The sequence below is a fragment of the Alosa pseudoharengus genome, unplaced genomic scaffold, assembly GCF_046254945.1.
Source record: "Alosa pseudoharengus isolate Yale_2024_CS ecotype anadromous, Long Island Sound unplaced genomic scaffold, YU_APseudo_1.1 YU_APseudo_1.1_scf_7, whole genome shotgun sequence".
NCBI lineage: Eukaryota > Metazoa > Chordata > Actinopteri > Clupeiformes > Clupeidae > Alosa > Alosa pseudoharengus.
The window spans coordinates 27782788-27795710 of record NW_027468859.1 but is presented as its reverse complement, the minus strand read 5'-3'; the positions used below and the strand labels follow the sequence as shown (position 1 = coordinate 27795710).

General features: G+C 39.9%; 1 protein-coding gene across 2 annotated transcripts; it reads left to right on the top strand.

The window, feature by feature from the left end:
• Positions 1–34: 34 nt before the first annotated feature.
• LOC143109349 (acyl-coenzyme A thioesterase 1-like) lies at positions 35–10266 on the top strand. Of its 2 annotated transcripts, none has more exons than XM_076272061.1 (3): positions 35–899; positions 7628–7830; positions 8473–10266. In XM_076272061.1, the coding sequence occupies exons 1-3, from the start codon at positions 386–388 to the stop codon at positions 9076–9078; spliced, it is 1323 nt and encodes a 440-aa protein (XP_076128176.1). In that variant the 5' UTR covers positions 35–385; the 3' UTR covers positions 9079–10266. The 2 variants fall into 2 exon arrangements, with proteins under 2 accessions (XP_076128176.1, XP_076128174.1); XM_076272059.1 differs by lacking the exon at positions 35–899 and adding an exon at positions 4993–5620.
• Positions 10267–12923: the final 2657 nt, after the last annotated feature.

The following is a 12923-nucleotide window of genomic DNA, read 5'->3' as shown; positions in this document are numbered from 1 at the left end:
AGCTCTGGGTGAGGTTGTTGGTTGTTGGTGGAGGAGGGGTTTGTGTTTCCCGTAACATAACAAAAATAACTAGATATTAGGAGTCTGTCAGATATGTGATGTATCTCCGAGATTAATGTAGGCTACTAACGTTGCAGTAAAATACTTTTCTATCTCGTCTACTGGTGGGCTTTTTGGACTAGGCCTATGTCCCGTTATTTAACAGATTGATCAATTTTGAGGACTATCTGCTAGCCTGCTGCTGTAGTAGGCCTAGGTCTAATAGGTTTCTGTGATCTGTGAATGAATTTAATTGTAGGCCCCGATAGGTGTCTGTAGTCTATTGTTGGCTAGGTGGCGCTATAGCAGGTTATTTATTTTGTCGACCGAGAGGAATTCACTTCAGATGAAGTTTGGATGCCTAGGAATTCAAGTTTCTTGTAGGCTATATGTTGTCCAAGCGGTTTTTAACATGTCTTTACATTCACCAGTGTTAAAAGTTCTGCCTGTGCACAGTTTTTTTGACCAGCCTGTTCATTTTAAAGTCACTGGTCTTATGCCGAAACAGACTGTGGAGCTGCATTCCCAACTTACCGACGACAAAGGCATCATCTTCCAAGCTTGGGCCATCTACAGCGCAGACATAAATGGAGAGATCGACCTGGAAACATGCCCATCCATAGGTGGTAGCTTTAAAGGCACTCAGGCGATGGGACTGCTTACGTCGATGAGATCTGTTGTGCCTCATCATAAGCTATTGAAGAAAGATGCATCGACGCCTATATTTGTAGATGTTGAGCTGATAGGCAATGGACAGGTCCTTGGTAAAGAAACTCTGGAGAGGCGCTTTATGGCGGATGGAGTGCGAAAGATTCCTTTGGAAAATGACGAGATAATCGGCACACTATTTCTACCGCCAGGTCAGTCACTTAATTAATGACATGGCTAAGGAGCTGGGCTAGCATGCATGCAGTAGTGTTGTGAGTTCGGTTCCCTGCATCATTGTGCCCTTGAGCAAGGCACATAAACCCGAGTTGCTCTGGGGAGATTGGCCCTTGTAATGTTAATTGACGTGTGTATGTCGCTTCCAAAGCATCAGCCAAATGAATTAAAACGAATAAGCAAAAAGTGTCATCAGTGTCAGGCTCTCATTGAATATGAAATAACTAGAAATAGATCCATGGTTAGAAGTTTCATTTGTGATCAGAAGTTATAGGGATATGGTATAGCCTAAAATGCCACGAGTAATTCACAGAAAGTTTGAACAGATTATAGGACTCAATGAAATGAAAACTCTGCCTTTGATGCAAAATCACTAAATTTGGCTGTAATACAGTGCTCTAAGGAATAATTTACCATTCAATGTATTTGCTTTCATGGGACCTGAACCATTCCCTGGCATTTTGGATGTGTATATTTTTGGTGGTGGCTTGAATGAGCTCCGAGCAAGCTTGTTGGCAAATAAAAGGTTTGCGGTCATGGCATTGGCCTATTATGGCCATAAGGATTTGCCCGAAGCCCTAAATAAACTGGACTTGCTGGCTCAGTTAAAACTAACTATTTGAAGTCTATTTGAAATATTTACTAGAACATGCCAATTACCCATTTGCAGTCTAAACTACAGAATTATCTACAAATGGCACTTTACATTTCTAAATGTTCATATAATTATTCATAAATTGTAAATAATTTTCTTAAATTCACAACTTAAAACTGTAGAAATAATATTTAAATGTGAAAATGATTTGTACAAGTAATTGTCAATATTACAAATGTAGCCTACTACACTTACAAATCTATTCTACAGGATGATTTGTAGGGTAGCTGTTTTAACTACTCCTTCAGAGTTGCCTCGGTGGCCTCCCCCAAAAGTGTTCTTGCACAGTCACTCAGTTTGTGGGGATCGCCTGCTCTAGACAGCTCTACACATTTGCCATTTTCCTACATTTCTTAATGATGGATTTCACTTAACTCCAGGGGATGTTTTTTTGTATCCATCCCCTGACTTTTCAATAACCTTTTCTCGGAGTTGCACAGTGGAATTGTAGCTAGGAATACTGATTAACCAGTGCATTCCAGACACAGGTGTCTTTATTCTACTTAACACATTCACTGCAATCAGGCGATCTTCATTTAAAATATTGTGAGGCTACTAGCACCAATTAGCTGGACTGCTGTTGAGTTAGAGGTCAGTCACTTAAGAGGGTGAATAGTATCACTAGTGGCGCCTGCACAATCCAATCACGTTTGAGAGGGAAACAACAAATTGAGGGTTTCCGAGATTTTTCTTTTTTCCTTTTTTTTAGAAGAAGTAACGGGTACTCACGGTTATGGATAGAAATGTAGTGGAGTAAAGAGTACAATATTTGCCTCTCAAATGTACTTGAGTAAAGTCATGAGTACTCTCCAAAAATGATACTCGAGTAAAGTACAGATCCCTCAAAACTGTAGCCTACTCAAGTACTGTACTCAAGTAAATGTACTCCGTTACTGTCCGGCTCTGCTTTACACACTAGACATTTACGCGTAAGACAAGATGGAGCAGTAGTCGCCAGCGTTCGTGACAAGACAAACAAACAAATTTACAAAAGACGCACAAGACAAAAGATGCCTGATGGAGCGGCGTAATCGCCAGCGTACCTGAGACACCTAACGGTAGACATACAAGACAGACAACAAACAAAAATTAACAAGTAATAAAATAAATAAATAAATAAATAAGAAATTAAAATAAAGAAAAGTCCGTGTTAACTTAACGTTAGTCTCAGTCCAATGGCAATGATATGGCGTATATAGCCTAGGCCTACACATAGGCCTATAGATAGAATTGGTTTGATTAGACTAGGTCCAGGCCTATTTAGTCCACATAATTTCAATGCCTACGTTGTATTTCCAACCCAGAACACACGGAGGCGCAAATTATATAGGCCTACTATGGCAAGCGATTTTATCATTTACCCGCTAAGTTTGACTATCTGGAATTAACATTGTAGATATCAACAACGTCTTTCTGACTAGTCGCAATTACATTTTGGATAGTTGGAATTGTCATTCAAGATATCTGTAACGTAATTGTGACTAGTCGAAACGTCAGAGATATCTAGATGACTAGGCAAAACTGAATTACAGATATCTGTCATCACGTCATTGAAAACAACATTCAACTCGTCACACATCTTAAATGGCAATTGCATATCTTTAATTCAGTTTTGACTAGGCAGAATGAAAGGTGAATATATCTCAAACGTCATTATGACTAGTGCAAATTATTGTGCAAGACGGTGCTCTTTAGTTCCGTAGCAGAGCCCATCTACATATTAGACATTCTCTGTCAGCTAATTTTCCCTCCCCAACATAATCGAAGAAAAAGTGGGCTTATTTCCTTATTTCTATGAATGGAAGAAGAATAAGCAGGCTGTAATGTCTTGTTGACATCTAAAATAACTAAAACTCAGGGACACCGTGCAGGTTTAGACTCACGTTATCAACTGGCTTGATCTCTGTTTCGTAGTAGGCCTATGCTAAATGCACCAGCACCATCTACAGGAAATTCCATTCATAATGGTGTTGTTGGCTGTAATCGAAAAAATCAAAGCAACATTGAATCATCAATTCTTGCTGCCAGCTCCTGTCTTGCATAGGCTGCAGCATTAAAAAGACGATTAAAAACTCCTTCGCCCTCTGGCTGCTCTGACATGGTGCTAATTACAAAGTTAACAGTTAACAGGTGCTATGTGATTTGATGATTTGAACAACAACACGCTCTTCTCCCGCCTAAAGTGGGATGCGGGCCTAATTTGCATAGCAATACAGATATCTCTAACGTCATTTCGCCTAGTCAAAACTCTAATTCAAGATATCTATAATTACATTTTGACTAGGCAGAATGAAAGTTATAGATATCTCCAATTTCAGATATCTCTAATCAAAACTCATTCAAGATATCTATAACTTGATAATAGATATCTACAATCAAATTATGACTATCCCTAACTCCAGTTTGAGATATCTACAACGTCATTTTGACTAGTCAAAATTCCATTTACAGATATCTACAATGTCATTTCGCCTAGTCAAAACTTAATTCAAGATATCTGAAAAGGAACATGTAGATATCTTGAATTGAAGTGAATTAAAGATATCTTCAACTGGAGTTATGACTAGTCAGAATCAAATTGTAGATATCTCTAACTGGAATTACAGATATCTACAATTCAATTGCAGATATCCGTAATTCACATAGTGGATATCTGCAACTGAATTGTAGATATCCGTAATGATAAACCCCATAGAAATGAATGGCAAATGTGGCGTCATTTGTCCTAGGAAGAATGTCTTTGTGGATATCTGAAATGACGATTATGGATAGGAAGAATTCAGTTGCGGATATCTAAAATGTTCGTTTTGACTAGGCAAAACTGAATTACAGATATCTGCAATACATATCCAGTCTAGCGGGAAAATGTTAAAATCGCTTGCCATACAAATGTGGCGTCATTTGTCCTAGGAAGAATGTCTTTGTGGATATCTGAAATGACGATTATGAATAGGAAGAATTCAGTTGCGGATATCTAAAATGTTCGTTTTGACTAGGCAAAACTGAATTACAGATATCTGCAATACATATCCAGTCTAGCGGGAAAATGTTAAAATCGCTTGCCATAGTTATGACTAGTCAGAATCAAATTGTAGATATCTCTAACTGGAATTACACATAGTGGATATCTGCAACTGAAGTAGATATCCGTAATGATAAACCCCATAGAAATGAATGGCAAATGTGGCGTCATTTGTCCTAGGAAGAATGTCTTTGTGGATATCTGAAATGACAATTATGGATAGGAAGAATTCAATTGCGGACATCTAAAATGTTCGTTTTGACTAGGCAAAACTGATTTACAGATATCTGCAATACATATCAGTCTAGCGGGTAAACGTTAAAATCGCTTGCCATAGGCCTACTTCAACTGTTTCTTCCTTACGGTGAACAGGAAGAAGTAGCCTAAACAAACACGCGGCGGCGCTACTGCCAGAGCTAGCTACTGCTCTTGTTACTTGGAAAATGCAACCAGATGTTGTTTGCCCACTGCCATAAAAACAACAAGAAGAAGGAAGTGGGAAAATAAGAAAATGGCTTTTTCGAACAGGAGTTGTCGGGCAGCATATAGGAAATGTTTGGCTGCAAAGCTAAGTGAGGACTCAAAGGTGTCCCTACAACTTTCACCTTGGCCATGCAGTTATTTTGACGAGCCTGTTCACATGGAAGTCACCGGACTCCCCCCTGAGCAATCTGTGGAGTTGCGATCCAAACTTACAGACAGCAAAGGCGTTTCCTTCGAAGCATTTGCCACTTTTTGTTCTGACAAAAACGGACACATCGACTTGGATAGATGTCCATCGATGGGTGGGAGCTACAGTGGAATTGATTCTATGGGGTTGTTTTCGTTGATGCGACCACTTGTTCCACACAGTACGCTAACCAAGAGGGACGTGTCAGCGCCACTGTCAGTTGACATTGAGGTGATATGCGATGGACAGGTTGTTGCCCAAGAAACCCTTGAGAGGCGATTCATGGCGGATGGTGTGCAAAACTTTCCCTTGGAAGGTGGCAATATAAGAGGTTCACTGTTTGTGCCACCTGGTCAGTCTGAAGGATTTTTTCTCTTGCAGCAATGTCATATGCATTACATTTTTCTAAGGGCTTCCATAGCATAGCCTAGGCTACTTAACATGTTTTCTAGAAATGCTTAATAGGCGTTTTAGCGCAGAATGACTTTAACAGATTGTAAGAACAGTAAATACCATAAACACCATTGAGGTTTCAGGAAAAACTGAAATGTGTGTCAAATTCCAACAGCTAACCAAACGGGACAGTGGGACTTAATACCTAGGAAAGGGGTCAAGTTAGCCTTCTGGTCAATCAAACAAAACAAATCCTGTGTTGGATTAAGAACTTCTAGAACTGTCACTGATTCTATGCGAGTAGTAGGCCCACTGCCGCGCTAACAGGTGCAAAAGTTGGGACGTTTTGTAAAATGTGCATAAGAAAGAATGCACTGATTAACAAAGTATGTTAACCCTGTATTTACTGGAACCATGAATGGGGATCAAAAAGAGCATCCCAGAGAGTCTCTCATCACAAAGTAATGATGTGGAGATATGCATGTGCAAACTGTGGGCAAATGATGAAACAATATAAGAATAATGTTTCTTATCATGAAATTGTGAAGGATTTGAGGATTTCATCATCTACAGTGCAGGGCTGAAAAAAAATAATATTGGATGGCCGTGGTCTTTTGGACCTCAGATAGCACTGCATTAAAACCAAGCCCTTTTTCTGTAAAGAAAATCATTGTAGGCTATGGGCTCAGGAAATTGTCAGATAACCATTGCCTATGAACACAGTTTAATGCTCTATTCAAAACTGCTAACTCTATACAAAGAATACAGTGTTTCCCACAGAATTGAATTCTATTTGTGGTGGTAGGTTTGCGGAATTAACTCGAATGCAACAGTTTTTAACAAATTAGTGCAGCGCGGTTATGATTCTAACCAGATTTAAGCACAATTTAGTACAACCAGGAAAATCATTGTGTAGTGGTCAATGTTGATATTGTGGTGGGCCGCCACAAATAAGTCAATGTATGGAAAACACTGGAATACATTTTATTTAGACAGGATACAGAAATGCTACCATCTTATCTGAGCCTGAGCTCATTTAAAATGGACTGATGTAAAGTGGAAAAGGGACCTGTGGTTAGACCAATCAAAATGTGCAATTCCTTTTGGAAATCATAGAGTCCTATCTGGGCTAAAGAGGAAAGGGACTATTCAACTATCCAACTTGTTATAATGCTTAGTTCAAAACCCAGCATCCATGATGGTGTGGAGGTGCATTAGTGCCTATGGCATGAGCATTTTGCAATTCTGAATGATGAACACAGGTTTTAAGGAACATACTGTATACTGTCATCCAGACAACGTCTTTTCAGGGAAGACTTTGAATATTTGAAGAAAATAATAATAATAAAAAAAACAAAATTAAAATTAACATAATTCTGCACATATTTAAAGTAGCCTGAGTGCTAAAATGGCCTGTCTGCAGTCCAGACCTGTTTATGGGTGCATGATGGAATGTAAAACATGATTTAAAAAGTCCCCAGATTGTTGATCCTATATCGGGCAGGAATGGGACCACATTTCATTCTCAAAACTCAAGCAATTGGTCTGGTCTCAGTTCCTAAACATTGATATAATTTTGTTAAATGAAGTGGTGAAGCAACACAGTGGTAAAAATGCCCCTGTCCCAACTTTTTTAAGACATGTTGCTGGCATTTAATTAAAAATGAACATATTTTCCCCAAAAATCAATACAATTTCTCTCCTTCAACAGTTGATATGTTGCCTTTGAACTATTCTCAAATAAATATTGGGTTGACATGATTTGTAAATCATAGCATTCTTTTTTTATTCACATTTTACAAAGCGTCCCAACTTTTTCGGGTTGTATATCAGGCAGGAATATTTCATCCAAAAATTGTCAAAAGCTGTTGAATTCATGTTATTTCCTATTTTTACAGAATCTCGTATATTAAAACCCGCGCCTTGTGCATGATTCAGCCTAATTGACAAGTCTTTCTTTTCACAGGACCTGGTCCATTCCCTGCCATTCTGGACATACCCCACTTAGGTGGCGCTTTGACAGAATTACGAGCAAGCCTATTAGCGAATAAAGGTTATGTGGTCATGGCTTTGGCATATCATGGTTATCAGGATTTGCCCAAAGTTTTGAGGAAGCTTGACTTGGAGTACTTGGAGGAAGCCGTGGCATTCTTGCGGGCTCACCCCAAGGTTAGTGTCGGAAGGATACTGAATCTAACATTTTTCATTTAACAACACTCTTGTTTATCACAGTGTGCATCTTTCCAAAGACATTGAAAGAAAGTGAACAAAAATATCAATCTAAAGCTTTTCCAGATAATACAGTGTTAAAGGTCAATGTGAGTGCAACAAGCTGACTCACTAGCTTAGGACCTCAAACTTCTTTCACATGTGACACAAATCAAAAAATAAAGTCTTAAATCCAATATTTCTGGTTCTTTATATAATGTCAACTGAGATGATACAATTTAAAACTTAAATTCAAATACATTTTAAAATGAAATGTGACGGTCAAAAGACTGTGATGCTCTATGGTCCAGGGCTTCTGCATCACACAAACTATTTAAATATTTAGCCGAGCTTACATATTCATGTTATTTTTTCTATCTCTAAACAAGCCTACAAAAACTTGCATCTACATATTAGAAAATGAACTTACATTTCTGCAAAATATATTTTTCATAAACATATTCAATTATTGCACAGAAATGGTTCTAACAGTCAAAATGTTTTTGTTTTGCAGAAGATTTCTATCAATGGCATAACAATGTTCTTCATTTCAACTGCATGTAATTTCTCTCAATCGTTTCTTTAATAAAAAAAAATTCTCAGGTAAAGGGACCAGGCATAGGGATCCTCTCCATCTCCAAGGGTGGGGATCTAGCACTTGCAATGTCAGCATTCCTTCCTGGGATCTCTGCAACTGTCTCCATCAATGGATGTAATGCTGCCACTGCCTTTCCCATCCATTACAAAGGCATGGTGATCCCCCCTCTCAACATCGACACGGGCAAAATAATCCTCAGAAAGGATGGACTTCTGGATCCAAGGGATGGAGTTCCAGATCCTATGCTGGAAGAGAACCGGAACTCTGTGATTCCCATTGAGCGTGCCAGCTGCCACTTCCTGTTTGTGGCCGCTGAAGACGACAGGAACTGGAACAGTCTTTTATTCAGTGAACAGGCTGCTCAACGACTCCAGGACCACGGGAAAGACAACTATGAGCTGGTGCGGTACCCGAAGGCAGGTCACTTCCTGGATGTTCCCTACATGCCCCACTGCCCCTCCAGTTTCCATCCAGTAGCAGGCGCTGTGGTGGCATTTGGAGGGGAGCCCAAGGCTCATGCTGAGGCCCAGGTTGATCTATGGAAGAGGGTCCAGCAGTTTTTCAGAAGGCATTTAAATAATGATCATTCCAAATGGAAAGCCATGCTGTAGTGTGTTTTATAATGTGTATAGTAAATGTTGTTTGGCTTGGTAATTGCACATGACTGTATGGATTCATTTGAGTGTCATACATTTGAGCAGTGTTGGGCAAGTTACTTCAAAATCGAAATGTATTATGCATTACTTATTACTGTCATTTCAAAGTAATTTGTTACATTATAATATTACTGTCTCTGAATTGTAAGGCATTACACTACTATTGCATTACTTTTAAGTTACTTTCACCAAAATATCTGGAAATATGGATTTGCCATTCGAAATGCAGTTTATTACGCTCAATCATAGTCAGAATTTTGTTAAGAACCGACAAAAGGTCAAAGTCTGGTAAATTGTGATATAAATACTGTAATTCTAAGGCCTAGGCCTGCTCATTAAAATCAATAGAGAGCCTACTATATTGTAAATCAAAGCTTAAAGAAACTGTATGTAAGATTGTGGCCAAAACTGGTACTGCAATCACTTTCAAACTACTGTAGAGCGGTGTATCCCCTTCCCCTCCCCTCTGACTGGCAGAGCTGGCAACACGGATGCCGAAACACTACTGACTTTGTGATTAGTAGATAGGTGGAGGGTGGCGCATCAGGCCAAAACACAACATGACAACATCAATATCAGTTGAGGGCTGCAACTCCACTTTTTAAATGACAATATCTTGGCCAGACTACTGTTGTCAGTGATATAAGTATTTGAAATAACATGATTTCTTAATGTCTAGTGACATATCAGGGCCGTTTATGATTAATTGAAATACATTTCTTACATACGGTTCCTTTAATAAAGACATGTCAAGATGGTGGCCTACTGATCATTTTGGTGCCCTAAGTGAGTGGTTTTAAGTGAGTGACATTTAAATAATAACTCAAAAACCTGAAGTAAAATAAAAGGTCTATTATTTACAGACCATTACTGTGTGTTTTTAAACATTCATGCTGTTTTCTTATAAATGGTGCACTGTTACTTTAAGTGCATTGATCTTTACGTTCTCATAATGCCTTTTTGCCAGCTCTTGTTTACAAGCCTTGTTTGTTGAGTTACATTGATAGCACAATATTAACAATAATATGCACAATGTTAAGTTGTTTTAAGCAGCCTTCATTGCTTTGGAAAGTATGTAATAACATGTTGCTTCACATTTCGTTTTGCAAATAAAAGTGAATTATGAGCCTGGTATCCACCTAGCTAGGCCCTATCTGAATGGATTATTTTTTTGTCAACTCGGCATATCATGTGCTTCATGTAAATGCTTGGAAAACAAATTATTGAAGACCCACCAATTCCATTCTAGCACTACGTGGTGGAGATTGAGAGAACCCAAAAAGTATCAAACTTGCATGTACCATGGTGTTAGTGCATTGTGACATTGTAAACGCTATTGATGAAGAGTGAAATGCAGTTTGCAGTAAAGCTACTATTCATTGGTTACATGTGGGTGCCCCCTCTGTCCTTTGGTGCCCTACGCAAAGTGCGTGATGCGCGTGGTGGGAGCGGTGGCACTGCCAGGCTACACAATCTTTTTTCTGCATTTCTATCCCTTTATTCTCTTTAAGTTCAATTGTGAATTCAAGTTCACAGCTCAAAGCTGACATGCACAAGAAGTTTGTGTTTAATCAAGAATCAAAAAGATTAGCGTGGCACCACTTTAGATGTTTCATTAAATGACTTGTGCTATTTCGCGAGGCATAGTGAGATCTTTCGGTTTCGCACAAAGTGCACTAACTATTATGTTCTTCATATCCTTATCTCTGAGCGTAGGCTTATGTCCATCCCGCAAATAGAGTCCGCTGCAGCCACAGTCATCTTCAACCAGTATCAGGAGATAACATTCTACTATTTTGCGCGGATTTTTTCTTCTCTGTTGTTCTCACGGTGGTGTTTGCGAATATGTATCAAAACAAAACACTGCTTAATTTTTGGTTAAAATGCATTGTAACGCGCGTTACTGAAGTTTGTACCGAGTAAAATATTACCCAATTTTTTTTGTAATGCCTTACATTACCGCGTTACCGCAAACAGCAATATATTACAGTAATTACATTACTTTTGTAACGCATTACTCCCAACACTGCATTTGAGTGTATGTGACATACTTACATTGACATTTACATTTAGTCATTTAACTGAGACTTTTATCCAAGGTGTCTTAAAACAAAATGGTGGTGGTTAGTGAGGTTCCCCCTTCACTGTGAAGTGCTTCACTTGTGAAAAGCGCTATATAAATGTAATGTGTTGGTAAAACAATCAAGGTACAGTGTTACAACTTAGTGAACCAATAAATACTACTTGCATACAATCAAGTAACAGTTCTAGAAGGGTGACAGTCTAGTGGTAAGTGCTAGATAGTGCTCGGAGAGGAGGTACTCTCTGAAGAGCTGGATCAGGAGTTTTTTGAAGATAGAGGGATGCCCCTGTTCTGGTAGGAACTGGTAGTGTGTTCCACGAAACGGGGAACAACGGAATAGAAAAGTTTAGATTGCCCTCAGAATACTGGTGGCAGAGTCAGGCGTCGTTCATTGGAGGAGTGCAGTGGTTGGGAGCTAACATGTGCCCGTATGAGGGCATATCAAGTAAGTGTGTGCAGAACCAGAGACTACTTTGTAGCAAGTTTCTCGTTACCCTGGTGGGGGCAATAGATAGGGGGTCAATTTTGATGTTAATGTCATGGTGTGTAGTTGGTTTAGGCAGGGGTGATCAGCAGTTCAGTTTCCCAAAAGGTTCAGCTGAAGGTGACATGCCTTCATCCATGAAGATATGTCTGAGAGACATTCAGAAATCCGTGCAGAGACCGAGGGGTCGTCAGGTGGAAATGACAGATAGATTTGTGTGTCACCTGCATGGCAGTGATATGAGAAGCCATGCAAGCGGATAATCGGACCCAGCGAGGTAGGTAGTGTAAATAGCAAAGAGAAGGCGCCCCAGGGCTCGGTACCTTGTGGTGAGGTAGTGAGATAGGGACAACTGTCCAAGCCAGGACACGTTGAATGAGCGTCCTGTGAGGTAGGATTCAAACCAGGAAAGAGCCGAGCCAGAGAGGCCCATGTTTGACAGTATGGAGAGAAGGATGCGGTGGTTGACTATCAAAGGCAGCTGATAAGTCAAGCAGAATAAGGACCTATGACCGTGCTGTCAGGCTTCTGTCACAGACAACAGAGCTGTTTTGTTTGAGTGGCCACCCCTGAAACCAAATTGATTTGGATCAAGAAGGTTATTCTGTTAAAGGAATTCTAAGACCTGTTTGGTAACCGCCCGTTCGATAGCTTTGGATAGGAAGTGGAGGCAGGACGGTAGTTCTCAACCTGAGCAGGGTTGAGAGAGGTTTTCTTAAGTAGTGGTGTTACCAGACTAGTCAGCAAAGCATTTATCACATGCACGATAGCTGGTGTTTTGGTAGGGCTAATGGACTGAAGTAGGTTAGTAGGTATAGGGTCCAACGGGCATGTAGTAGGACGACTACATATCAGGGGTCTGGATACCTCATTCTCAGAGAGAGGTGCAAATGAGGGAAATTAACTGTTATCAACCGGCAAAGGTTGCGGAGGTGCAGTAGCTAATTCGGTTGCGCCCTTAGCTGGGGGAGACAGAGAGAGACATGTCGTAGGACCACTACACGTTTCAGTGTTGGTGGTGCCCTTCAGCAGAGGAGACAGGTTGAGACCGAGCTGGTCAGAGAATTGGCTGCTGATTGTCACCACTCTGTCTGTGAAAAATGAGGCAAAGGTATCAGCAGTGAAGCAGGTGGGAGGAGGAGGAGGAGGGTTAGTGATTTGAAGGTAGAAAAATGTTTCTGGGTGTCTTTGACACTGCTAATTTTGTCATTGTAAAAAGCTGTCTTCACAGTA